The following is a 24,897-nucleotide window of genomic DNA, read 5'->3' on the forward strand; positions in this document are numbered from 1 at the left end:
GAGTGTTTTTCATGCATGTATGGGCACCACTCTACTCAGTGCCGCAGAGGTCAGATTCCCGGTAATGGGAATGATAGACAGTTGTGAGCTACCATGTAGGTGCTGGGTTATCTCCTGAGTTATCTCCCTAGACTTCAAGTCTTTATTACCTACTTATTCATAGGATGTTCTAGTTCCCTCCTTTGCTGTGATAAAAAACCCTGATGGAAAACATCTTGGAGAGATAGGTTTGTTTCAGCTACAATCCCAGATCATGCTCTGTCATTGTGGGGAAGTTAAGGCAGGAGCTGCAAGCGGCTGGTCATGTCATGTTTCCAGTCGAGCAGAGAAAGCCATGCTGCGTGGCACTCTGTGCACACCATGTCGTCTATCAACTGCATGGAGACGACTCAGGTTGGAGCCTTCCATTCTCCTCTCCCGGGACTCTGCTTTCTTGAGTCCTCAGTGTTAGTCAGCTTTGTCACTGTGACAGACAACTTGAGAAATTCAGCTGAGGATGAAAGAAAGACATTGTGGCCATGGCCTCAGAGGTCCCAGTCACATGGTGAGGCCGCTGCCCACTGTGAGTAGGTCTGTGTCAGTCAGGCAGTTTGTGGATGAGCAGAGCTGCTCACCTGCTGGTGGCTGGGAGGCAAAGGGAAGGCACAGGTCTCAGCGTCTCTTTCCAGGACATGCTCTGGTGACGACTGTCTTTCTTCCCCCAGGACCCGTGTCCTGGAGGGTTTACCACCTGCCAATGGTGCCGTAGGCTGGGCCCATGTTTTGGCGTGGTGCCCGGCGTCCCGCAGCCTCCCTCTCTGCCTGTGCTCTTACCCTGCCTTGCTTCTGTGCTGAGAACTAGGGTCCACTCTTGGTGCTGCTGTGTCCACTGTGTGTGCCAAGGCCTTGGCTACTTTGGGTAGATAAACATGAGCATGGCCTCACTTCAGCACACCTCAGGGTGCGTGCTCTGGGGTGGGGGCAGATGTGAGTCATCTGGAGAAGGGTTGTATGAGGAGTGGATGTTGGGAAAGGCTTCATGAAGGAGGAAGCATTTGAATGGATCTCTGAGAGTCTGGAAGGATTGGCCATAGTTAGGGAAGGGCGGAGAGAGCTGTACCGTGTGAGGCTCGGGGGGTCCAGCCAGGCCCACAGGAGGAGCTGCAGGCCGCAGAGAACCCTTAGCTGTCCAGACCCTAAGTGACGCCAGAATAGGAGAACAGAGTGTCTTTCACAGAGCCTGCCCAGTGGCTTCAGCTTGGAAGGGCCATGCTGTGGGGGACATGGTGTACAGGGTCATAGGTGACCTTTGATTTTTTTCAGAGGCCAAACTGAACAACTTTTGGCAGCTGGTCGTAGATGAAAAGAAGCAGATCTTCACTTCTGAAAAGTTTCTGCTCCTGGCTTCAGAGGACGGTGAGTTCCTAGGCCCCTGACAGGTCTTTCGGGGGGGCCTGTCCCTGAGCACCTGCTCGGCTGGCAGTGAGGCTGCTTTCGGAATGAATTCATTCCCGTGGGAGGGCTGCACAGACAGTGGTGGAGCTGGGGTGTTAGCTGTAATTGCAGCTCAGTGGGTAATTGCTGCTGTCTGGGTTTCCTTCCGCTAAGAGCTGGTAGAATTGTGGCAGCTCTGCTCCCCACCAGACGACACAGAAACTACTGGTTTCTAGCCTGGCAGAGAGGGAGCAGTGATCTCCAAATGTGTGTGTAAAATTCTAGGTTGCCTCACAGGAGTCTTCTGCTGCTAATTAGTGATTTGAAAAGTCTTGACGCACGGATCACAACATCCTATTAATGAGCTACAACTATTAGTCATTTTCTGGTTTAATTTTTTTTTTTTAAGATAGCTTTTGATTAGGAACAATATTCATATAGTTCAGAGACAAGGTGGGAGGGAATCTTCACTGAAAGCTGGGAGTAAAGGTGGCGCACGCCTTTATTCCCAGCACTTTGGGAGGCAGAGGCAGGTGGATCTCTGTGAGTTCAAGGCCAGCCTGATCTACAAAGTGAGTTCCAGGACAGCCAGGCTACACAGAGAAACCCTGTCATGAAAAACCAAAAACAGAAAATAAGCTCCTGCTTCTACCTCTAGCCACTCGGTTCTGCTGGCCATTGACAGCCAGCTTTATCTGCTGCTTCTGTATCCCTGATGTTACCCATGCCCCAGCTTTATCTGCTGCTTCTGTATCCCTGATGTTACCCATGCCCCAGCTTTATCTGCTGCTTCTGTATCCCTGATGTTACCCATGCCCACCCCTTTTTGTGTGTTCTCTACCTCCTTTACACAAATAGCATGCTGCTATGGACACCATGTCTCCCAGACTGGAAACCGGTTCCTTGCCAGTGGACTGTGAGCCTCTGGCCCAGCTTACAGTGAATCGGTTTTTCTTTTTTGAAGTTTATTTTGTTTATGTGTTTGAGTTTTGCTTTGTATGTCTGTACTGGTACTCGTGGAGGTCAGAAGAGGAAGTTGGGTCCCCTGGAACTGGAGTTAATGATAGTTATGAGCCACCATAACCGTGAGCTGGGAATCCAACCCAGTTCTTTTGCAAGAGCAACAAGTGTTTTTTTGTTTGTTTTTATTTATTATTTTTTCTTATTTTACATATGGATCCCAGTTCCCTCTCCCTCCCATGCCCCCCACCCCCCTTCATCCCATTCTCCCCCCCCCCACTCCACAGGGAGGGTGATGCCTTCCAGGAGGGATCATCAAAATCTGTCAAGTCAATTGGGGTGGAGGCTAGGCCCTCCCTCCTGTCTCTAGGCTAAGGGAGTGTCCCTCCATGGGGAATGTGCTCCCAAAGTCCTTTTGTGCCCCAGGGATCCATCCTGGTTCCACTGTCAAAGGTCCCTTAGACTGAGACCCATGTTCAGGGGGTCTGAGTCCGTGCAATGCTGGTGTCCCAGCTATCAGTCTGGGGTCCATGAACTCCCCCTTGCTCAGGTCAGCTGTCTCTGTGGGTTTCTGCAGCCTGGTCTTGACACCTTTTCTTATCACTCCTCCCTCTCTGCACCTGGATTCCAGGAGTTCAGCTCAGTGTTTAGCTGTGGGTGTCTGCTTCTGTTTCTCTCAGCTACTAGATGAGGCTCTATGATGGCGTATAAGTTAGATATCAATCTTGTTATCAGGGAAGGGCATTTAAGGCAGCCTCTCCACTGTTGCTCAGATTGTTAGTTGGGGTCGTCCTTGTAGGTCTTGGGACATTTCTCTAGAGTCAGTTTTCTCTTCAAACCTATCATGGCTCCCTCTGTTATGGTCTCTCTTTTTTCACTCTGGTGTGTTCGTCCCTCAACTCAGTCTTCCTGGTCCCACGTGTCCTCTCCTAGCTCCCTCTCCACTCACTGCCCTTCCCCATTTCCAGTGTGCTCAGGAGATCTTGTTCCTTTGCCCTTCTGTGATAGACCTTGTATGAATCTCTTAGGTTCCTCTTGCAACAAGTGTTCTTAATCACTGAGCCATCTCCCAGCTGCCGCCTCTTTTTCTCATAGAACGAACTGTAGCTTCATGTCTAGTGTTAATCATTTTACATGTCTAGTTCACGCCAGTTCTTTTATGGGTTACAGAGTGTATTTGGGTGTGTGTCTGTGTTTTCAGTGGTGTGTTCTCTCCTTCTGCCATGTCGGTTCCAGGGATTGAATTCAAGTCATCAGGTTTAGTGGCAGGCCCCTTCACCCGCTGAGCCAGCCCACTGGTCCCACTTAGTTGTTTCAAAAGGGCTTGTACTGGCTAGGCGGTGCTGGCACACACCTTTAATCCTAGCACTTGGGGGACAGAGGCAGTGGGTCTCTGAATTCCAGGCCAGCCTGATCTACAGAGAGAACTGCAGGACAGCCTGGACTGCACAGAGAAACTCTGTCTGGAAAAAAACAACAAAAAAGATTTGCACATTTCATTTCTCTTCCAGCCCTGTGTACTGTGCTCCATTTGACGGAGAGGCTCTTCCTGGACCACCCACAGAGACTCACCAACAGTAAAGTTCAGTACGTGAGCCTGACTTCTCTTGTCCTCTGGACCAACAAGCGAATGTTGAGGGAATCTGAGGAGTGGGCATGTGACAGGTTTGCTTCCCAGGGCTGTCTGTCTTTGTGTTTGCAGGCAGTACTACCGGGTCCTGGTGGCTGTGCTCTTGAGCCGTACCTGGCACGTTCGTAGGCAGGCACAGCAGACAGTTCGGAAGCTGCTGTCCTCTCTTGGGGGGATTAAGCTGGCCAATGGCCTTTTGGAAGAGCTGAAGACTGTCCTCAGTTCTCACAAGGTGAGAGGATCTGGGCTCTGGAACCAGTCAGTCACTGTGCTTCTGTCCTGGAGTTTTAGCTGGGTGATTCCAGGACTCTGCCTTCCCACCATGCTTTGGTGATATCTTTGCCTTTTAGAGGCTTTCTTTCCTGTTTCCATATCGCAGTTTAACCAAGATGCTTTTGGATATTTTCTTTTTGATTGTTTTAAAGTGCTTAATTACATCCTGATCGCAATTTTCCCTACCGCCCCTCTTCTCATTACCCCTTCTCCCTAGACCCACTTCTCTCCCGTGTCCGTTTAAAGAAGGGAGGAGGGAGGAGGAAGGGAGGAAGGAGGGAGAAGGAAGGAAGGAGGAAGGAAACAAAAGCAAGAGCAGGCCTGTAGGGATAGCAGCCGCACATGCATAACAAATTACAGTAAAAAGAGACACAAACCCTCAGATCATGGCTGGATGAGGTGAACTATTGGGAGGAAAAGGGTCCCAAGCATAGGCAAATACTGTGGGGTCCTCCAGGACCACCAACTATGTATCTACAGTGTGTGGTTGTTGCCTCAGTTTCTGTGAGCCCTGTGGGCCTTGCTTAGCTGTGTTCCAATGGTGTCCTTGACCCCTCTGGTGGCCTTCTTTTTTATTCTAGCTATCCAGGCAACAGCGGGAAGAACCAGGAGTAGACAGCAGACGCCTGGCCTGTTGAAGCCTTCTAGGTGCCAGGCTTCCCTGTTTTTCCCTCAGCAGTGTGTGCCTGGTCTCCAGAACCGGTTTTACATTCATTCTCTTCCCTTAGATTTTTTCTGGGTGCATGTCCTGTGTGTCTTTCTGGCCCGTCTCACAGTCTGGATTCCAGGGCAGGAAGCGAGGCGTCTGTTGCACTCCAGCAGGGACTCCCTGTAACAGCAGGAAAGGCTCCATGCCCATGCACACTCTTTTTGTGTACTGCCTTGCACAGGGCTCTGTGGGGACTCACTTGTTCTCTCTCTAAAGGTGCTGCCCTTGGAGGCTCTTGTGACAGATGCTGGGGAGGTGACAGAGATGGGCAAGACCTATGTGCCTCCACGGGTCCTGCAGGAAGCTCTGTGTGTCATCTCTGGGGTGCCAGGGCTCAAGGGTGACATCACCAGCACCGAAGCGCTGGCCCAGGAGATGCTGATCATCTGTCACCACCCATCCTTAGGTCTGTGGCTGTGGTGGGAATGGAGAGGCGGGTGGCTCCTCAGGGTAGGGTGCCCACAGTCCGGGCAGAGGGCTTCAAGCAGCCCCTCGTTTCCTTCAGTGGCGGGGCAGTCTGCACTGTGGCCCGCAATTCTCACCAGGATGCAGATTGACCCTGAAGCCTTCGTCACCAGGCACCTGGATCAGATCATCCCCAGAATTACTACACAGAGTCCCCTGAACCAGGTAATGGTCCATGAGCTGCGTTTGTACTTACATCAGGGCCGGGCACTTCCCTTCCCGGGCACAGGAAGTGAGGGCTCACAGAAACGAGAGAAAGAATGGTGACGTGTAGGCTTGGCCCTTGATTGTAAGTGACAGAGATGCACACTGGTTGGAGCACAAACGAAAGGGATTCTAGGGCCTTACTTGTGGAGGGTGTTAGGATGTGCGTAGCTTGGGACGGTGCTACCAAGGCTCAGCTGGTGCCCTTAGGACTGAAGAGGTGGTTTCTGTACCTCCTCCATCATGGGACCTGTCTGACCTCCGAGTCACCTCTCTCTGCTCTGCAATGTGTTAGCTGCATTTTCACGGTTCTGCTGAGAGTTTCAGGCTCTCACACCCTGTCCTCCTACCAGCTCCAATGGGAAAGCGCGAATTTTCCAGAATTGTCAGCTTGCATGGGGTCTCATTGTCCCAGTTGGACCTGTCCCCAAGACTGTCATTCTGGTTAGGGGTTACATGCCTGCCTTTGGAAATGGGAAATGGACCATGGAGTTGAGAGTGGATTGTGCTCTCCAGATCAGATGGGGAAGGCTTGTCTAGTAAGGCATGCTCAGACTACATGGGCCCACCTGGTGGGCATTACTCGGCTCACAAGGCAGAAACGGGAGCTGATTGCAAGGGTCATTTGTGTGCGACAGAACCCAGTTCTGGTGCTAGTTAGGGTACAGACTGAGACTGTGTTTTTTTGTCTGGCAGTCTTCCATGAACGCCATGGGCTCCCTTTCCATCCTGTTCCCTGAACGAGTCCTCCCTCAGCTCATCAGCACTATCACCGCCTCTGTGCAGAACCCTGCACTGTGCCTCGTGACCCGGGAGGAATTTGCCATCATGCAGACCCCTGCCGGAGAGCTGTTTGATAAATCCATTATCCAGAGGTGAGGCTCTGCAGCTCACCGCTACCTTTTCATGCTTACCGGATGGAGTCGTCTTTATAGGATCCTCGTGAGGAATAAACACAGGCAGACAGACCTGCTTGTATTCCAGGCCTTATGCTTGGCCCTAGAGTCTGGAGCTTGCTTGCACTATCCGGACACATAGTACCCAGAGCTGGGTGTGTTGGTGCGAGCCTGTAGCCCCACGCTTTGGAGGCTGAGACACAGGGATTGTAAGTTGGAGGTCAGCCTACGTTGCAACTGTGTCTCAAGAAAGAAAAAAGGCGGAGGAGATGGACCTGAGTAAAATGCTTGCAGGCCAGCCAGCCTAGTTAAAATGTCACCTATGTATAGGTTCAGTGAGATCCCTTATCTCAAAAGGTGCTGGGGACAGTGGTGAAGGGAGACACTAGAAATTAACCTCTGGCTTCCATGCACACATGTGAGTACATACATGCATGCATGAACACACACAGTCACACAGAGGTCTGCTGGCTGTCAGGAGGCTGAAGAGCCTGGTGGCTCTTTTGAAGCTGGATAACTAGCTCCCCTGTATTTCAGTGCCCAGCAGGACCGCATAAAAAAGGCCAACATGAAGCGAGAGAACAAAGCCTATTCCTTTAAGGAGCAGATCATTGAGCTGGAGCTGAAGGAGGTGAGTGCATGGGTCATCTCTGGGAGCCCACAGGGCTGGCGCCTGAGGCCATCAGCTGTCTCCTGTCCCCTCCTGATTAGTCCCTGGTCTTCTCCAGCTCTGCTTGAGGGAGACCCGGGTCTCACTGCACGATGCCTGACGCTATGGAGCCCCAGGGCTCCCTGAGATGACTGACAGACTAAGCTCTAAAGAACTGGATCTGACGAGAGCTCTCCCGTCTCTCCCCTAGGCTGGCCTTCCCTTTTCTTTTTTCACTTTGACTTTGCCCCGTGCTCTGTATCACTGAGTCCCGGACCCTCCGCACCGCACCGCACCGCCAGCTGGACGCTGACTCAGCCCAGGCTGGGCTTTCTTGTCTTGTCACTTGCCCTTCCCAGAAAAGGACTTCCTGCCCATCCGTCCGTGCTGTGTGCCTCACTCTCTTCCTGACTTATTGCTTTTATAACATTTTTCATGCTCCACAGCCATTGTGTGTGTCTGTTTTCCTGTGTTTTGTCTAAGATTATCTGCCGGGTTGTGAGCTCTGTGAGGGGAGGGATTCCATCTTCTCCCCAGTGTCTCCAGCATCTCAAACATCGCTCCTGGCGCGATGGAGGTGCTCAATAAATACTTTGAAAGACTGAGCGATCTCTCTGCCACCCAAGCAGCCTCTGTCCTATAAGAGCCTTGGGTCTGAGGGCAGGCTGAAGTTTTCATTCTGAAGTCATGAGGCACCAGAGGACCCTTGGAGGCCACTGAAGGACCTGTTCTCTCCCCTCGTCCTTTAAAGCTGGGAATCCCATTTTAAAGTCGATTCTTTGCTGCTGTCTCCGTTCTGTAGGCGTCCAGTGGCTGTGGCCTCTATAGAGGTGAAGGAGGGCGTGTGCTTGTAACTGGGTTCTTAATAGGTCTAAATAATAAAAACCCAGAGTCAGATACAGAGGAAAGTGCTGAGAGATCAGAGACAAGGAGCGAGCCACAGCCAGTCTACCTCATTAGCTTCCCAGCAGAAAAGGGCACACGGCCCTGCTTCTTCCCACTTACACCCTCTCCACCCAGCCATCTTACTTCTTGTCTGTCTGCACAGACGTCTAGACCTGCTTAGCTAGTGGCAAACTTTATTCTCTGATCCTCAGGCAGACTTGATTTGTGCAAGCAAGATTCCACTGCATGTGCTAGGCTTGAGGCCCTAGTCCTAGACTTGAGTCTGGCCTGGAATCCTTTTTAGAAGCCAGCTAGCGTTCCTCTGGTGGGGAGGTGGATCTGTTCCGTGGACATAGAGTTGGTTTCTGACTCTGACCCTTCAGGAGATAAAGAAGAAGAGAGGCATAAAAGAGGAGGTGCAGTTGACCAGCAAGCAGAAAGAGATGCTGCAGGCCCAGATGGACAAGGAGGCACAAATCCGGAGGCGGCTGCAGGAGGTACATAGCCGGAATGATGCTCTGTGATGCCCTGCTCCCTGCTGCCTCAGAGTGGGCTCTGCTGACCCTGTTCTGGTGGCTCTGCTTGCAGCTGGATGGGGAGCTAGAGGTGGCACTCGGACTGCTGGATGCCATCATCACCAGGAACCCGTGCGGCCTGACCCAGTACATCCCTGTTTTGGTCGACGCCTTCCTGCCCTTGCTGAAGTCTCCCCTGGCTGCCCCCAGGGTCAAAGGCCCCTTCCTTTCCCTGGCTGCCTGTGTCATGCCCCCTAGACTCAAGGCCTTGGGTTAGTCCTTATTTGCTGGCTGTGGGATCTCAGGGATGTTTGGGAATTGGGCTGGAGGTGGCCGTGGTGTGCTAAGGAGATGAGTGGCCTCAGCTGCCCAGTTTGTTTCCACGTGGGAGCAGCCTGTGGACCGTCACACTGGATGTGCTCAAGAGCAGGGAAGTCTTGCCTTTTCCCTCCATTATGCATCTTGTCTGTCTTCTGAGGAGCAGGCTTCACATGCCAGCCAGCACCTCGTCTTTTTGTAGCAGCTTTGTTTTAGTGCCTCGTGTGCTAGGCAGGTGCTCTGGTAACCGAGCCACACCCCAGCCTTCTGTAGCTGGCCTTCTCCATGAAGTCATGTTCAGAGGCAGTGAGGGGGCTGCCGTGCTGGTGGCTGGTCATTGTGCTCAGGGCTCATGAGCAGCAGGTGTCTGTGGCAATGTCAGAGACTTCCGGTAGCTCTGAAGAGACAGGAGCCCAGCAGCAGGGAGGGTTACAGTGGCCTTACTTACTCTTGTGACTCATTGGTAACTTTTTTTTTTTTTTGCTCGTTTGTTTGTTGGTTTTTTTGAGACAACCTTTCTTTGGCTTTGGGAGCTGTCCTAGAACTCGCTCTGTAGACCAGGCTGGCCTCAAACTCAGAGATCCACCTGCCTCTGCCTCCTGAGTGAGTGCTGGGATCAAATGTGTATGCCACCACCACCCTGTGTCATTGGTAACTTTAAGCAGACTTTCTTACTAGACTAAACAGAATGTTCTAGTGACTGGGGCTGGATTCTACAAGCAGTTTTGAGAAGAATTGTCAGTTGTTGTATGTATTAGCATTAGTAACTCCTGATGGAGGAACTCTGTAGCTAGAGCTTTACTGTGGGCTCAGTGAGTCTTGGGTGGCTTGTGCCCCTCAGCACTGCCCATTTAGTACCAAAAGTACCTGCTCTGCAGACTTGGTACTTTGTGCTTGAAATACCAAAGCTTGGGAGGCGGAGGCAGGAGGACCCTGAGTTTCAGGCTAGCCTGAGCTACATAGTGACAACATGTCCCAGAATAATCCCCCCCCCCCCAAAAAAAAGGGACAGTTATTGCCTCCCTCTCTTCTTAGAGACTTAGTCACTAAGACACGGGCCACGGCAGGGGTGGAGACAGGCGCCGCTGCCCCTGTGCCGCCTTTGTGTCCAGGCCAGACGCAGGGTCTTTGTGGGCCACTTGCTGCTTTCCTCCTCTTCTCTCAGGCACCTTGGTGAGTCATGTGACCCTGCGCCTGCTGAAGCCGGAGTGTTCTCTGGATAAGTCCTGGTGCCAGGAAGAGCTTCCGGTGGCTGTGAAGAGGGCTGTGTCTCTGCTGCACACCCACACCATCACCAGCAGGGTGGGCAAGGGTGAGCCAGGTATGGGACAAGGAGGCGGCAGGTCACAGGGCAGTGTGAGCTGGGGTGGGGAGTGAGGCAGGAGCCAGAGCGTCCTGAGCTTCCTGTGCCGTTGGGGTGGGGGAGTCCTCTCTCCTGGCCTTGGCTTTCCTTGTTTGTGCCTGTTCAGTCTCACACTCGGGGCAGCCTGTGGGGAGAGGTGGCCCTGGTCTAGCACCAGTTCCCGTCTGCTGTGCCTGGCACTGACTGCGCTTGGTGTCAGGCTCCCAGCTTCTGTCTGCTTCATCGCTCTCACAGGTGCCTCAGCCCTGTCCGCACCCGCCTTCTCCTTGGTCTTCCCGATGTTAAAGATGGTGCTCACTGAGATGCCCTACCACAGTAAGGAGGAGGAGGAGGAGCAGATGGCCCAGATCCTTCAGATCCTCACTGTCCATGCGCAGCTGAGGGCATCCCCTGACACCCTGCCCGATCGAGTGGATGAGGTTGGCCGGGAGCGCTCTCATCCCATGGTTTCAGGGGCCTGGGAGGCGAGGGCTCACATGCGTCCCTTGAGTTTGGGTGTTTTATCCTTAGCGGCACTTCCCCTAACAGTGGGCTCTTTACTATAAAAAGGGGCCACGCGCTGCCTTCCTAGGTCTCCATCTATGTTGGTGTGTTTTGATTTTACCATTGCTTGAGGTCCTGTGCCATGCATGTGCTATGTTTTATTTAACTTGCTACCTAGTCAAGGCTGTTTTGTCGCTGTGTCTTTTCCTAATCTTAGTGGCACTGTAAGTGTCTGCATGTCTCTGTCATGTCTGTAGCACATGCTGGGTTTGAGTTGCTAGGTTGCATGTTGTGTACTGAGCTAGCTTCTCGCTGAGCGGTTTCTTCCCTTCAACACTAACGGGCTTTGTGGGAGTCTCACTCTGTGGCCCAGACTGGCCTGGAATTCGCAGAGGACCTCCTACCTCTGTCTCTGAGCACTCGCGTGATGGGTTCCTGTTTGGCATTTCTTTCTTTCTTGTAAAATTGAGCATCTCCTCTTAGGCTCACAGTATTTCACTCTGGGAGTAGCAAGCAAGCTTCAGAATCTGTGATGGTCTGGGTTAGCACTCGCAGGCTTCGCTGTAAATAAACCTGATGCTGTTTCTAGAGTGACCGAGTCAGTGCTGTGACCCAGAGTTCCCCCCAGCTGACGGGCTGCCTTCACGGACCTTTCTCACCCCCTTGTCTTAACTTTTCTCCCGTCCTCTCCAGAGTGGCCCAGAGTTGCTCCCTCGAGTGGCCATGCTGCGCCTGCTGACATGGGTGATCGGGATAGGCTCTCCTCGCCTACAGGTGACCTGCTTTCCGGTGGGCGTGGTTTTTGGGACTCTGGCCTCAAGGATGAGCAGTCAAGACCTAGCCCTCTCTTGGTCTTCTTGAGTAGAAGGGCTGCTGCCCCTGGCTGGCTTTTCCAAGCCCACCTGCCGCTCCCTTGGTATGAGTGAGCTGCTGGGCTGAGCTGTGCATCAATGTCGTCCCCAGGTTCTAGCCGCGGATGCACTGACCTCCCTGTGTGCTAGCAGCAGTGGTGCGGATGGCTGCGCCTTTGCGGAGCAGGAGGAGGTAGACGTGCTGTTGTCAGCCTTGCAGTCCCCATGTACCAGCGTGCGGGAGACTGCACTCCAGGTGCGTGCGTGCGTGCGTGCGTGCGTGCGTGCGTGCTTTGTTACTCTGGGCAAGTGTTGGACCCGCTTCATGACTGTTTGACAGAATGTCCTTTACCTCAGACAGGGCGAGGAGGTCAGGGGTAGGGTAGTGTCCTTCTAAGCTTGTACAGCACTGTTCACTTTTTTCTTCACCGTGGAAGACTTAATTGTCAGTCTGGATTGTGGCTCCTGATGCAATAAATATAGCCTATGTTTTTGTTTTGTTTTGTTTTGTTTTTAGTAAAATACTCTAACAGAAGCAACTTCAGGGATCGAGGGTTTATTTAAGTTCACATTTCCAGGTGACAATCCATTGTGATAGGGAAGAGGGAAGGCACCAGGGACTTGAAGCAGCTAGCACACTACATTTGCAGTCAGAAAGAGAGAGGGGTGGATACATGCTTCCCTATGCTCGGCTTGCTTCCTCCAGTCCCGCAGAGTCTAGGGTTCCCTGCCTGGGAAATGGGGCCTCCCGCAGTGGGCATTTCTTCCCACATCCGCTGACATAATCAAGATGGCCCCCACTGGCTGCCCAGAGCCCCGTCTTCCAGGGCTTCTAGATCTACCAAGGTGACCATTAACAATAACCACCCTGACTAGTCAGCTCTCTGCCTCTGTTCAGCTTCTCTGGATGGCTTTTAGGTTATGGTTCCCAAATGCTAGTTCCGCCATGGGGGAAATGGTGGCAGTATGGTGTATATATATATTCTAAATTCATTTAATAAGTTCTTGTTTTAAGCCCTTGTCAGCCATGTTTAGAGTTACATTAGTAACTTTTACTTTAAAAAAATTCTTAATGCTGGCTACGGTAGTCAGAGGCAGGCAGATCTCTGAGTTCGAGACTAGCCTGGTCTTCACAGGTAGTTCCAGGACAGCCAGGGCTACATTAGAGAGGCCCTGTCTTAAGAACAAAACAAAGCTTCTACCATCCTACATCATCATTTCACAAAAGAATAGAAGCTGGGTTGGGGGGCGTGGTGCGTACTCTGAATCCCTGAGCTGTGCCCTAGACCCCGAAAAACCACTGGGCACCTGAGCTGGTCAGCAGGGAGCTGATTGCCAGCACCTGCAGGCCCTGCTGTCCGCCGCGGCCTTCCTACTTTGCTACCGTGCTCTCTAGCGTTTACCCTTGTGCCGAGTGCTTGCAGTCCCGTCTTTGACGGCCTCACCTGAGGGTGTGTGACATGATTTTCCTTTAACTAGCCACACACAGAAGCGGGGAGATGGGACACATTGCGCTCCGAGATGTCAAGTCTCACAATCTGATCCCTCCTCCCCCTCCCAGGGGCTGATGGAGCTCCAGCTGGTATTGCCGGCTCCTGATGAGGAGAACGGCATGAATCTGCTGCGGAGACTCTGGGTTGTTAAGTTTGACAAGGATGACGAGATCCGGAAGCTGGCTGAGAGGTGAGAGTCCTGGCAGAGGCCGCTAGAGACCGTGCTTCAGACCCTCGCTTGACCATCCTAAATTTTGGTCTGCTGCAGGCTCTGGTCGGCCATGGGCCTTGTTCTACAGTCAGATCTCTGCTCTCTGCTGATCGAGGATGTGATCTACCATGAGGTGGCTGTGAGGCAGGCTGGGGCTGAAGCTCTTTCCCAGGCAGTGGCCCGGTACCAGTGGCAGGCAGCAGAGGTTATGGGCAAGCTCACAGAGATCTACCAGGAGAAGCTCTATGTGAGTGAGCTGAGCAGCTGCTGTGCTCTGGGACAGGGGAAGTGGGTGGCTGGTCTTTTCTTCAGTCCGTGTCATGGCTCAGGGGTCCGGGAAGGTCTGTCTGCTCCTGGGGCAAAGGGGCATTGCGGGCATTTAAGCCTCTTGTGTGTTGCAGCGGCCGCCCCCAGTGCTGGATGCTTTGGGACGAGTGATCTCAGAGTCCCCTCCTGACCAGTGGGAAGCCAGGTAAAGCCCTGTTCTCATCTACTTGCCCAGCTTTCTGAGATGCACTGTCTGGACTGACGTGGGTGCCACAAGGAGGTCGCTTGTGCTAATGCTAAAGTATAAAGAAAGCCAGGCCACCTGGGTCAGCTATGTGCGCTTGGGCATTGTGTCCTCACCTGTGTGAGGAGCACCCCTGTGTGAGGAGCACCCCTGTGTGAGGAGCACCCCTGTGTGAGGAGCACCCCTGTGTGAGGAGCACCCCTGTGTGAGGAGCACCCCTGTGTGAGGAGCACCCCTCCAGAGCCTACCTGGAAAGCCCCAGCCCTAGTCCATAGCAGTGTGTAATGAGCTCAGCAAATGTTGATCTTATTCTCTCAGCCCCTGAAGTAGTAGCTGGAGGGTAAGGAAAGTGTCCAGGAGCAAGTATGACCTTTACACTTGTCACCCACAGTGGGCTTTCACGAAACAGTAGGGCTAGCTTCTGGAATAGCTGACCACACTGTAGGGTTATCATTGCTGTGATCAAACATCAAGTTCAAAGCAGCTTGGGGAGGAAAGGCTTTGGCTCACACTTCTACATCACTGTCCATCACTGAAGGAGTCAGGACAGGAACTCACACAGGGCAGGAACCTGGAGGCAGGAGCCGATGCAGAGGCCATGGAGGCTGCTGCTCACTGGCTTGCTCCCCATGGCTTGCTCAGCCTGCTTTCTTATAGAACCCAGGACCATCAGCCCAGGGATGGCCCCACCCACCATGGCCTGGGTCCCCCTCCCACCACCACCACCATTTTTAAAAAAGTGCCCTACAGGCTTATGTATAGACCAATCACTTGTAAGGAGACATTTTCTCAGTAGAGGTTCCTTCCTCTCCAGTGAGTCTACCCATGTCCAGTTGGCATAAAACCAGCCAGCACACCCACATTCTCCCCTCCTGTGTGTGCTAGTATTGGGTGTTATATGGGGACGTCTTGCTTGCTTGCTTTTTCATTCAAGACCATCGGCGTGGAATAGGAATTTCTTGTTCCTAGCTAAGGAAAGTAATTCCACTTTGCCTTTGTTCCCACCTGAGGGCCGTCGCATCTGTTTCCTTTAACAAGGGTCTCCTCTTCCAGCCTGTCCCGCAGACAGGAGGGTGTACATTCCCTTCCATAGTCAGGGAAATAGGCAGAGGGCGTCCTTGCCCCAGGGTGCCCTGAGGGAGATGCCCTCGTGGACTAATGGCTGGTCTCCGTTTCACAAGCGGCCACCTAGGGCAGTTGCTTCATGGTGGGCTGCGAGCTGTTTGCTCCGTCTGCATGGGATAGATGCCCTTGGCCCCACAAGCTCCCTGTCTTTGTAGGTGTGGCCTGGCCTTGGCCCTGAGCAAGCTCTCACAGTACTTGGACAGCTCTCAGGTGAAGCCGCTCTTTCAGTTTTTTGTCCCCGATGCTCTCAATGACCGGAACCCGGATGTCCGGAAGTGCATGTTAGATGCAGCGCTCGCAACGCTCAATGCGCATGGGAAGGTGAGCAGATGACAGTGCAGGAACCCTGACGGGGCACCAGCACCTGGTGGGAATCCCCTTTGTGCCAGTCCTCAGGTCTGCTGGGAGCTGGAAGCACTGCCAGCCAGCATTGGCAGCCTCAGAGGCAAGGCCTGTGGCTGTGATGCTGCTTGCAGGTTGACCTGTGGCTCTGGGGTGTGGCCTTTCCAGGAGAATGTCACCTCCCTGCTGCCTGTGTTTGAGGAGTTCTTGAAGGATGCACCCAATGACGCCAGCTACGACGCCGTGCGGCAGAGTGTGGTGGTCCTCATGGGTTCTTTGGCCAAGCACCTGGACAAGAGTGACCCCAAAGTAAAACCCATTGTTGCCAAGCTCATTGCCGCCCTCTCTACGCCTTCTCAGCAGGTACTCCCATGTTGGGGGCCCATGAATCACTGGGGAATGGGACTCCATTGTGGATAGGCTATGGGGTGTTTGCAGCTGAGTGACTGACAGAAAGCAGGCATCTCCTCTCCAGGAAGAACCTAGGTGTTTCATTTTCTCATACTCATTTGCTAGAGGTTTGTTCTTTGGTTCGTTTGTGCACGTTATGTTTATGCGTGTGTTTAGAGTAAATCTAGCTCTGAAGACACAAAGATTTAAAAAACAACAACACAAACAGCCCAGCTGTGCCATGGGGATGCACACCTTTAGTCCCAGCACTCGGGAGGCGGAGGCAGGTGATTTTTGTGAGTTCAAGGCCAGGCTGGTCTATAGAGCTAGTTCTAGGACAGCCAAGGCTACACAGAGAAACCCTGTCTTGAAAAACCAACCAACCAACAACCCAGAGAAAAGGCAGCGTGGGGACGCACACTCCTTTAGCACCAGCAGGTGCTTCTGTGTGAGTTAGAGGCCAGTGTGGTCTGCATAGAGCACACCGGGCCAGACAGTGCTATGCATTGAGACTTTCTCAAAAAACCAGGCAGCCTCGGCTTGTGTTGTGCTTTGTGGCCCTTTCCATGGCGCTGACGTGCTGCAGGTCCTCTTGTCCGAAGCCCATGCGTTCACATGTAATTCTTTGATTGGCCATTGGGGTCTTCCATGACCCAGAGTGCCCTCTTCGCAAGTCACAGTTGGGAAATGTTTCAGAATGGTCGAATGAAGGGTCAGAAAATCTGGCCTATGTGGTGGCACACCATTAATCCTAGCACTTGGGAGGCAGAGGCAGGCAGATTCTTATGAGTTGGAGGCCAGCCTGGTCCAGACCTAGAACTCACTGCACCATCACCTCCCAACTTTGTGAGCCCTTTTTATCACAGACATTTTTCTTCAATGCTGGGTATTTGTGTTCATAAAATAGATAATGCAAGTCAAATGTCAGTGGTAATAAACCATAACATTTTCAAAACAGTTATTTGGTATACCATGACTTTTATCATTTACTAAAGATAAGAACAGATTTTGTAGTAATGAGAAGGATATGCTTATTTATTTTTATAAACAAATTTCGCCTAAATGTTTGATACTACCTAGGATATAGAACTCCAGTTTGAGCTATTTTTTATTTTCTAATCAGTACACTTTTTTTTCCTGAGTCATGGTTTCTTTGTATTGCTTTGGAGCCTGCCCTGGAACTAGCTCTGTAGACCAGGCTGGCCTGGAACTCACAGAGATCCCGCCTGCCTCTGCCTCCCAAGTGCTGGGACTAAAGGTGTGCACCACCAATGCCTGGCCATACATTTTTTTTTTTTTAATAGTTTATGTGGGAGGAGACACAGGCCTCAGCGTGAGTGTGGAGGTCAGAGGACAACTTGCAGGAGTGGGTTCTATGTACGGTGTGTGTCCCGAGCATGACATTCAGGTTATTGTGCTTGGTGGCTAAGCCACCTCCCTGGTCCTCCCGTTTGAGGCCATTTCAGAAATTGTTGGAAATTTTGTTTTAATATCAAGCCAGAATTCATAGACTAAAACTTGGGTCGTCAACTCAATCAGTGTTTGTTTTATTTCTTTGTTTGTTTATGGAGGCATGGTCTTAATGTATATAGCTCAAGCTGCCCTAAAACTTACTGTGTAGGCTGGTCTTGAACTCACATAAATTTGCCTGCTTTTGCCTCCCAAGTGCTAGGATTAAAGGCGTGTGCCACTCCCAATTAACTCCAGTTGTTTTAAAAACCTAACACAATGTGACCCCCCCCAGCTAGAGCGATCTGACACTTAAACACTGAGGAATGGTGAGAGGCAGACACTCCAAGTCTCTGTTTTCTGTAACTGAGCCATGGTGCTGCTTAGAGCAGAAGAGCTCATAGGAACGGTCAGACGGTGGCGGCCATTCCCTCCCTGTGCAGGGCGGTCTCCATTCCCTGCCCAGGGCGGTCTCCGTGGGGCTGAGATGCTACAGCAGGTTCTCCGCCGGTGGGAGATGTGACAGGACACTCAGGACAGTGCTCTGCGTGTTCAGAACCAACAGTGAAGTCAGCAGAGGTGACGTTTGAGTTAGCTTTGAGTTAGTGCACATTCAGAAATCTTTACTGTCCCCTAATTTCTCACAACCAGGACATTGATGTATGATGCAGCCCCATGTGGGGTTAGGAACCACAGTCTCAGAGGCATAGTTTAGACCAGACACAGCACTGTAGGCTTGCTGCTCTTGCCACTGACTGCAGTATGTACCCTATGCAGCGTGCGTCGTAATGCGTGTGTAGGGGGCACTGCTGCTCTGACGCTAGAACACTTGCAGCAGTGTACCAGGCTGGGTACGAGAGAGACAGTGCTGCTGGGTAGGCCCACAGCAACAGCTGTGACGGAGCTGCTCGCACTAAGGAGATGGCCGCTCCCACAGGTCCAGGAGTCTGTCGCCAGCTGCTTGCCACCTCTTGTCCCTGCTGTCAAAGAGGATGCGGGGGCCATGATTCAGCGGCTCATGCAGCAGCTGCTGGAGTCAGACAAGTATGCAGAACGCAAAGGAGCTGCATATGGGCTGGCAGGCCTGGTCAAAGGCCTGGGCATCCTCTCCCTGAAGCAGCAGGAAATGATGTCTGCGCTGACCGACGCCATCCAGGATAAGAAGAATTTCCGAAGGCGAGAGGGTGGGTGTCCCTAAGCTCAACAGGAAGTTGATGCCTGTGCTGCAGAGCAAGGGAGGAGGGACTGTGTGACCCATCCCAGCCATTTTAGCCAGGCTGCTCTACTGCTGAACTTCATGCTAGCTCTTCCTAATTTTAATGTTTCAGGGTAAAGATCCCTTAAGTTGTCAACCTACAGCTTGGTGGTCTTCCTGCCTCAGACTCCAGAGTGCTGGCTTGTTTCTCTACCTACTTTCTAACTTGAATAGGGCACCGTGATAGTGACGCCTGGCCTTTCCAGTTGTCGGTGCCAGGAAGTGTTGGAAACTCCCGCCCTCTGCCACACCCACGCCCTGAGCACTGAGACAGGCTGTTGCACTTCAGTCCTATAGCCACCCTAGCCCGAGGAGGCCCCAGGGGGATGCTGGCCCTTGTGTTCCTAGTGCTGTCTGTCGTCCTCTTCCCCCAGGAGCTCTGTTTGCCTTCGAGATGCTCTGCACCATGCTGGGGAAGCTCTTTGAGCCCTATGTGGTCCATGTGCTGCCCCATCTGCTGCTGTGCTTCGGGGATGGGAACCAGTACGTACGTGAGGTAAGTCCAGAGGTGGTGGACACGAGAGCTGCTCCTGCCCAGGCAGGCGTGGACAGGGAGGTGGCTAAGATGGGTTCCAGCCCCCACTGCCAGAGGCCCTTCAACTTGTACCTGGGACACTGGTTGCTGCTATAGATTTCTCTAATTTGTGTGTGCATGTGTGTTGTCTGTTTGTCTATGGGAGCACGTACATGTGTGTACCAGGAGCTGGAAGAGGGTGTCAGGTGTCGCCCATCACCTCTCACCTGTTCCTTTCGAGGTAGGGCTTTCCCTGAACTGGGGCCCGTCCTTTCTCAGCTGGGCTGGAAGGCAGCAAGCCCCAGTGACCGTGACTCTGACCCCTTCAGAGCGGGGGACAGGCATGTGTGTGAAGTGCCTGGTTGACGGCATTGTGCTGGAATCCGAGCTCTGGTCCTCAGATTGCTAAACAAGTTGCTTTTTTTCCCTTTCCCCAAGATAGGGTCTCTCTGTAGCTCTGGCTGTCCTGAAACTCACTCTGTAGACCAGGCTGGCCTCCAACTCAGAGATCTGCCTGTCTCTGCCTCCCAAGTCCTGGGATTGAAGGCGTGAACCACCACTGCCTAACCCAAGCAAGTTGCTCTTAATGGCTGAGCCATCCCTGCAACTCCTAGTACTGAAGCCTTTTACGATGCGTTTTTTGGCTGTTCCTCTGGACTTGAGCACAAGTCTGGCACAACTGCAGTCTTGGTCAGTGTAGGGACGCTAGGACTCCTGTCAGGCCTCCATGCTTGCCCAGGCAAGGAGCCCCTGAGTGTCTTCTCTCCTCCCTTGAGGCTGCAGATGATTGTGCCAAAGCTGTGATGAGCAACTTGAGTGCTCATGGTGTGAAGTTGGTGCTCCCGTCCTTGTTAGCTGCCCTGGAGGAGGAATCCTGGCGGACTAAAGCTGGTGAGGCCCCTCCCCTCTGTCTCTGCCTCAGCTTCCTGCTCTGAAAGTGACTCTCCACAGGGATGCAGGTCTTCACAGCTCCCGTTTGTGGACATGGTAGAGTAGCTTGGTCATGCTGCCGGTCACACAGAAGCTGCGGCTCTGAGGAAATCCTGAGCTCGGAAGCTGTGATCTGGGGATGTGAGGGCAATCTGGCTGCGACATCTCTCACCCTATTGATCGCCAGAGTTGATTCCGCTGATCGGGCTGGCTAGGCAGGTGTCCCCTTCCTCCCTCACCCACCGCTCTGTGTGCATCCCTCCCGAAGCTGCGTGCTCGGTCGAAGAGGACGACCTTCCCCGAATAGAGGAGGACCGGTCTTCGGTCAGGGGTATACGAGTAGCTGCGCTCCCCTGCTAGAACCTCCAAACAAGCTCTCAAGGAAGCTGTGATCTGGAACTTTCTAAAACAAGCATACTAGAGCCATTCTGGTTGGGGGAGTCAGGGCCTTGGGCCTTCCTGCATGGCCTCCCTTCTCTTCCCTCAGGCTTTGCCTCGGTTTGGAACAGTACACATATGAAGATGAAGAATCCGAGGCCAGGGAAATCCAGGGACTAACCCTTGGAACACTCACAGGACTAAACTAGGTCTCCCTGCTGTCCTAGTTAGATCTCTACTGCTGTGATAAATGGCATGGCCAGAAGAAATTTGGAATTATAGTCAATCAATAAAGTCAGGACAGGATCCTGGAGGCAGGAGCCAATGTGGAGGCCATGGAGGGTGCTGCTCGCTGGCTTTCACCTCATGTTTTGTTCAGCCTGCTTTCTTACAGCACCCAGGACCAACCTGCCTAGGCATGGCACCATCCGCAGTGATCTGGGTCATCCCGTGTCAATCACTGATTAAGAAAATGTACTAAGGCTTGCCTATGGGCAGATTTTATGAGGCATTTTCTTTATTGAGATTCCGTCTTAACCAAATGACTCTGAATGTGTGTCAAGTTGACGGTAAACTAGCCAGGACTCCCACCCTGGTGTGGCCCCTCCGCTACCTGCCCCTCACCTGGGACCCCACAGCGCAGTAGACCTCTTTCCAGGGACTCAGCAGTCTGCAGGGAAGCAAGCTAGGTGTCCCTTCCCCCTGCAGCCAGCACAGGTGTCTGCGGGCCAGGGTTGAGCGGTTCAGTGCTGGACGTGTGTCTTCTGTTTGCAGGGTCAGTAGAGCTGCTTGGGGCAATGGCATATTGTGCTCCTAAGCAGCTGTCATCCTGCCTACCCAACATTGTGCCCAAGCTCACAGAGGTGCTGACAGACTCCCACGTCAAAGTGCAGAAGGCCGGACAGCAAGCACTCAGGCAGATCGGCTCTGTCATCAGGAATCCAGAGATCCTGGGTATGCTTTTCCCTTGGGGCACTCACTCCAGCTGCAGCCCTGTTACCCCCTCCTGGATGTTAGGGAGTGTCGGCCAAGACCATTGCCCTCTGAAAACAAGTATGTCCGTGTTGAAATAACCTTTAGTGCTGGGAATTTGGGAGCGGTCTGCTCTCCCACTGGTCTGGAGCACATGTCACTGTCCTCATAGGTAGGGCCAGCGGGCCACTGGCTCTATGCACTTGGCTCAGCTGTGAGGTCTGAGGACACCCCCCCCCCCCCCCGCAGGTCTCAGCTCAGCAGCGCCACCTGCGGTCACAGCGCAGCAGCGCCACCTGAGACCTGGGCTCTTTGGAGCTGCCCTCATCTCATTCCATCAGGCACAAGAATTCACCATGTCCTTTTTTTTTTAATTAAAGAAATTTGTATGTATTAGGCTAGATTGCCTGTGTGATTGAAGAAGATAACCCAGGCACTCCTTGGAGCTCTCCTATTGGGCTGTTTAGACGACATTGTTTTTACCTGGCCGCCGCGGCTGCATTAGTATTGAGTGCTTTGTTTCTGCCACTGGCTCTTGGGCCTCGGTGTCTGAAACATTTGTCTCTGTTTTCCATAAGTCACCATCTGGTTACCGATTACCGGAAAGTCCCCGGCTTCTTGCTCTCCCTAAGGCTCTGCCGCTTCCCAGACTTGTACAGCCCACAGTCTCCCTTCTCTCATGCAGCCATTGCCCCGGTCCTGTTGGATGCCCTGACGGACCCATCCAGGAAGACCCAGAGATGCCTGCAGACCCTGCTGGACACCAAGTTTGTCCACTTCATTGATGCCCCGTCCTTGGCGCTCATCATGCCTATTGTCCAGAGGGCCTTCCAGGACCGCTCCACGGACACACGGAAGATGGCAGCGCAGATTATCGGCAACATGTACTCCCTGACGGACCAGAAGGTAGGAGCCCAACGCTTAGGGTGCAAAGTCCCAGTCTGCAGCAGACATGGAAGGGTGTGAGCCTTGTCTCTGCTTATGTTTGTAGGGCCATTTAGGGTGGGAGGTGGAAATGTGGGCATCTCCCAGAATGCAACGGTTCAAGGACCTGCTGACTAACTGTGTCCTTGGCCTCAGCCTCACACTGCAGGCGACAGGCTGTCTCCCCTTGGGCCTTTCAGGAGTGTTGTCCACCAAGCAGAGTTCTCTGATTGCAGCGTGTGCTCCTGTCTGCCTCTGAGCAGAATTAAATTTAGTCCGGGGAGATTTGCTTTGTTTATTTGTTCCAGGAGTCTGTGTTTGTGATTTCACAGCTCTGCCTTGATATACAAGATATACAAAAGAAGTTAAAGTGGAGAGTTTTTTTTTTTTTGGTTTTTAAGACAGGGTTTTTTTTTTTTTTTTTTTTTTTTGTGTGTGTGTGCTCCAGGCTGGTCTCAAACTCACAGAGATCAACCTACCTCTGCCCCGTGAGTGCTAAGATTAAAGGGTGTGTGCCACCATGCCCAGCTAAGTGAACTTATTTCTATTCCAGATGATTTAGGAAATTAAAAAACTTGACACCGTATGTGTAATGTATGCATGTAATTTCTGCACTCAGGAAGCTGAAGCAGGGTGCCAGGGGCTGGAGAAATGGCTTAGCACAGTGGTTCTCACCCTGTGGTTTGTGACCCCTTTGGAATGGGGGGGTGAGTGACACTTTCACAGGGGTCACATATCAGATACCCTACATGTCAGATAGTTATATTATAGTTCACAACGGTATCAAAATTACAGTTATGAAGTAGCAGTGAAATAATTTTATGGTTGGAGGTCACCACAACATGAGGAGGAACTGTATTAAACGGTCAGAGAATTGGGAAGGTCAAGAACCACTGACTTAGCAGTTAAGAGCCCTGACCTGGGTCAGATTCTCAGCACCCCAATGGTGGTTCACAAATATCCAACTCTAGCTCCAGGGAGATCTACGCTCTGAGACTTCTATGGGGCACAGATGTACATGCAGGAAAAACATCCATACACACAATTTTTTTTTTTTTTTTCCTCCCTGAGACAGGGTTTGTCTGTATTCCTTTGGAGCCTGTCTTGGAACTTGCTCTGTAGAGCAGGCTGGCCTCGAACTCACAGAGATCCGCCTGCCTCTTCTCCCGAGTGCTGGGGTTAAAGGTGTGTACCACCAACACCCAGCTTTCTTTTTGTTTTTTCAAGACGTGGTTTTTCTGTGTAGCCCTGGCTGTCCTGGAATTCTCTGTGTAGACCAGGCTGGCCTCCAACTCACAGGGGTCCTCTTGGTGTGCATTACATGAAAGACCCTATCTCAGGAAGAAAATCAGAAAAACAACGAAAAGATGCCACAGGTCTCCTCCAACGTGAGACAGTTACTGTTGATGTCCTCACATTACTGCAAGGTGTGATGGTACATGCTTTTATAGTCCGCACTCAGGAGGCAGAGGCTGTCACAAGTTCAGGACCAGTCTGGACTGACTACATGGCAAGTTCTAGACCAGCCATGGCTATGGAATTGGACCAGAGAGGGAGAGAGAGGATTGCATTCCTGAACGTTATTTCTTAAGTTATAATATATATATTATATCCCAACAAGTTTGTGTGCCATGATTTATATAAATCACTTGTCATATAGTATCCCATGGTGGAGGGGAGCTGTTTTTGTTTTTTCCTATTTTAAGAGCTAATTACGAGCCAGATCTAGTAGTGTATGCCTTTAATTACAGCACTCTGAGTTCAAGGCCAGCTTGTTCTGCAGAGTGAGTTCCAGGCCAGCCAGAGCTACATAGAGGAACCTTATCTCCAAAACAAACAAACAGACAAAAAAAAAAACAGAGCCATGAATGGCTCTCTCTCTCCCTCTCTAAACACAGGGTCTCCCTAAGTAGTCCTGGTTCTAGAACTTGCTATGTAGACCAGACTCCCCTTGAACTCACAGAGATCCCCCTGCCTCTGCCTCTGAAGTGCTGGAATTAAAGGCCTATGCCACCATACCCTGCAATTTTATTTTTTAGCTTTTAAATTACATTTTAACATGGTACATGTGTGTGCACACACCTTTGTGAATATGGAGGTCACAGGACAGTTGGGAGGAGTCAGTTCCCCCACCATGTGGGTCCTGGGGATCAAACCCTGGCCCTCAGGCTTGTCAGCAATCTCCTCTAGCCACCGAGGCACTTTGCTGCCTCATAAGGCATTTTCTGTTCTAAAGATTATTATCTAAATCTGATGCTATAACAAGAGACAGACATTTTAGGGTGAAAAAGAAAAGATGATAATGACATTCGGACAGCCAAGTACCCGAGATTAATTTCCTGAGGACCCCAGCGCCTGGGTGGAGATGCAGGGTTCCACTGGACTTGACCTGTGGCTCCTCAGCCTGCTAAGCAGGGGTGGGGTGTGAACTTTGTGTGATTCTCTGAGCAATTTCTCCAAGGGAACAATCAGAAGAGGTGTCCTACCCAGTTTCCCAGTCAGCTGTGAGGCCCTCCTGCCCCTCTCTGTCGGCAGAAAGGCCATGTCAGGGTCCACAGCAGAGGGGGCCTGAATGGCATCTGTGTTGTTATAGGACCTGGCTCCTTACCTGCCCAGTGTGACGCCTGGCCTGAAAGCCTCGCTCTTGGACCCTGTCCCTGAGGTGAGTCTGGGTGTGAGTCTGGAATTCCCCCTCCATCCCCACCATCCTGCCCTCCATCCCCCAACCATGAGCGTGGCTTTCGGGGGAGGGGTCTCCCTGCTTCTTTCCGTGTGGGCCCCTCCCTCCC

The 24,897-nt window shown here is 52.1% G+C and overlaps 1 protein-coding gene across 2 annotated transcripts in view; it reads left to right on the forward strand.

The window, feature by feature from the left end:
• The window catches only part of Gcn1 (GCN1 activator of EIF2AK4), a 55,925-nt gene that overhangs the window by 16,600 nt on the left and 14,428 nt on the right, over window positions 1-24,897 (forward strand). For both annotated transcript variants that reach the window (XM_051176473.1, XM_051176472.1), the window contains 24 exons: window positions 1,303-1,395; window positions 3,885-3,960; window positions 4,076-4,235; window positions 5,202-5,391; window positions 5,491-5,615; window positions 6,351-6,529; window positions 7,088-7,181; window positions 8,468-8,581; window positions 8,673-8,871; window positions 10,083-10,238; window positions 10,515-10,699; window positions 11,457-11,537; window positions 11,727-11,870; window positions 13,176-13,297; window positions 13,376-13,565; window positions 13,720-13,790; window positions 15,110-15,275; window positions 15,465-15,659; window positions 18,073-18,319; window positions 18,765-18,886; window positions 19,681-19,795; window positions 20,987-21,166; window positions 21,870-22,090; window positions 24,702-24,770. In XM_051176473.1, the coding sequence (XP_051032430.1) occupies window positions 1,303-1,395; window positions 3,885-3,960; window positions 4,076-4,235; window positions 5,202-5,391; window positions 5,491-5,615; window positions 6,351-6,529; window positions 7,088-7,181; window positions 8,468-8,581; window positions 8,673-8,871; window positions 10,083-10,238; window positions 10,515-10,699; window positions 11,457-11,537; window positions 11,727-11,870; window positions 13,176-13,297; window positions 13,376-13,565; window positions 13,720-13,790; window positions 15,110-15,275; window positions 15,465-15,659; window positions 18,073-18,319; window positions 18,765-18,886; window positions 19,681-19,795; window positions 20,987-21,166; window positions 21,870-22,090; window positions 24,702-24,770 (3,494 nt within the window). The remainder of the gene's footprint in view (window positions 1-1,302; window positions 1,396-3,884; window positions 3,961-4,075; window positions 4,236-5,201; window positions 5,392-5,490; window positions 5,616-6,350; window positions 6,530-7,087; window positions 7,182-8,467; window positions 8,582-8,672; window positions 8,872-10,082; window positions 10,239-10,514; window positions 10,700-11,456; window positions 11,538-11,726; window positions 11,871-13,175; window positions 13,298-13,375; window positions 13,566-13,719; window positions 13,791-15,109; window positions 15,276-15,464; window positions 15,660-18,072; window positions 18,320-18,764; window positions 18,887-19,680; window positions 19,796-20,986; window positions 21,167-21,869; window positions 22,091-24,701; window positions 24,771-24,897) is intronic.

This window comes from Phodopus roborovskii, unplaced genomic scaffold (assembly GCF_943737965.1).
Source record: "Phodopus roborovskii unplaced genomic scaffold, PHOROB, whole genome shotgun sequence".
Classification (NCBI taxonomy): Eukaryota; Metazoa; Chordata; class Mammalia; order Rodentia; family Cricetidae; genus Phodopus; species Phodopus roborovskii.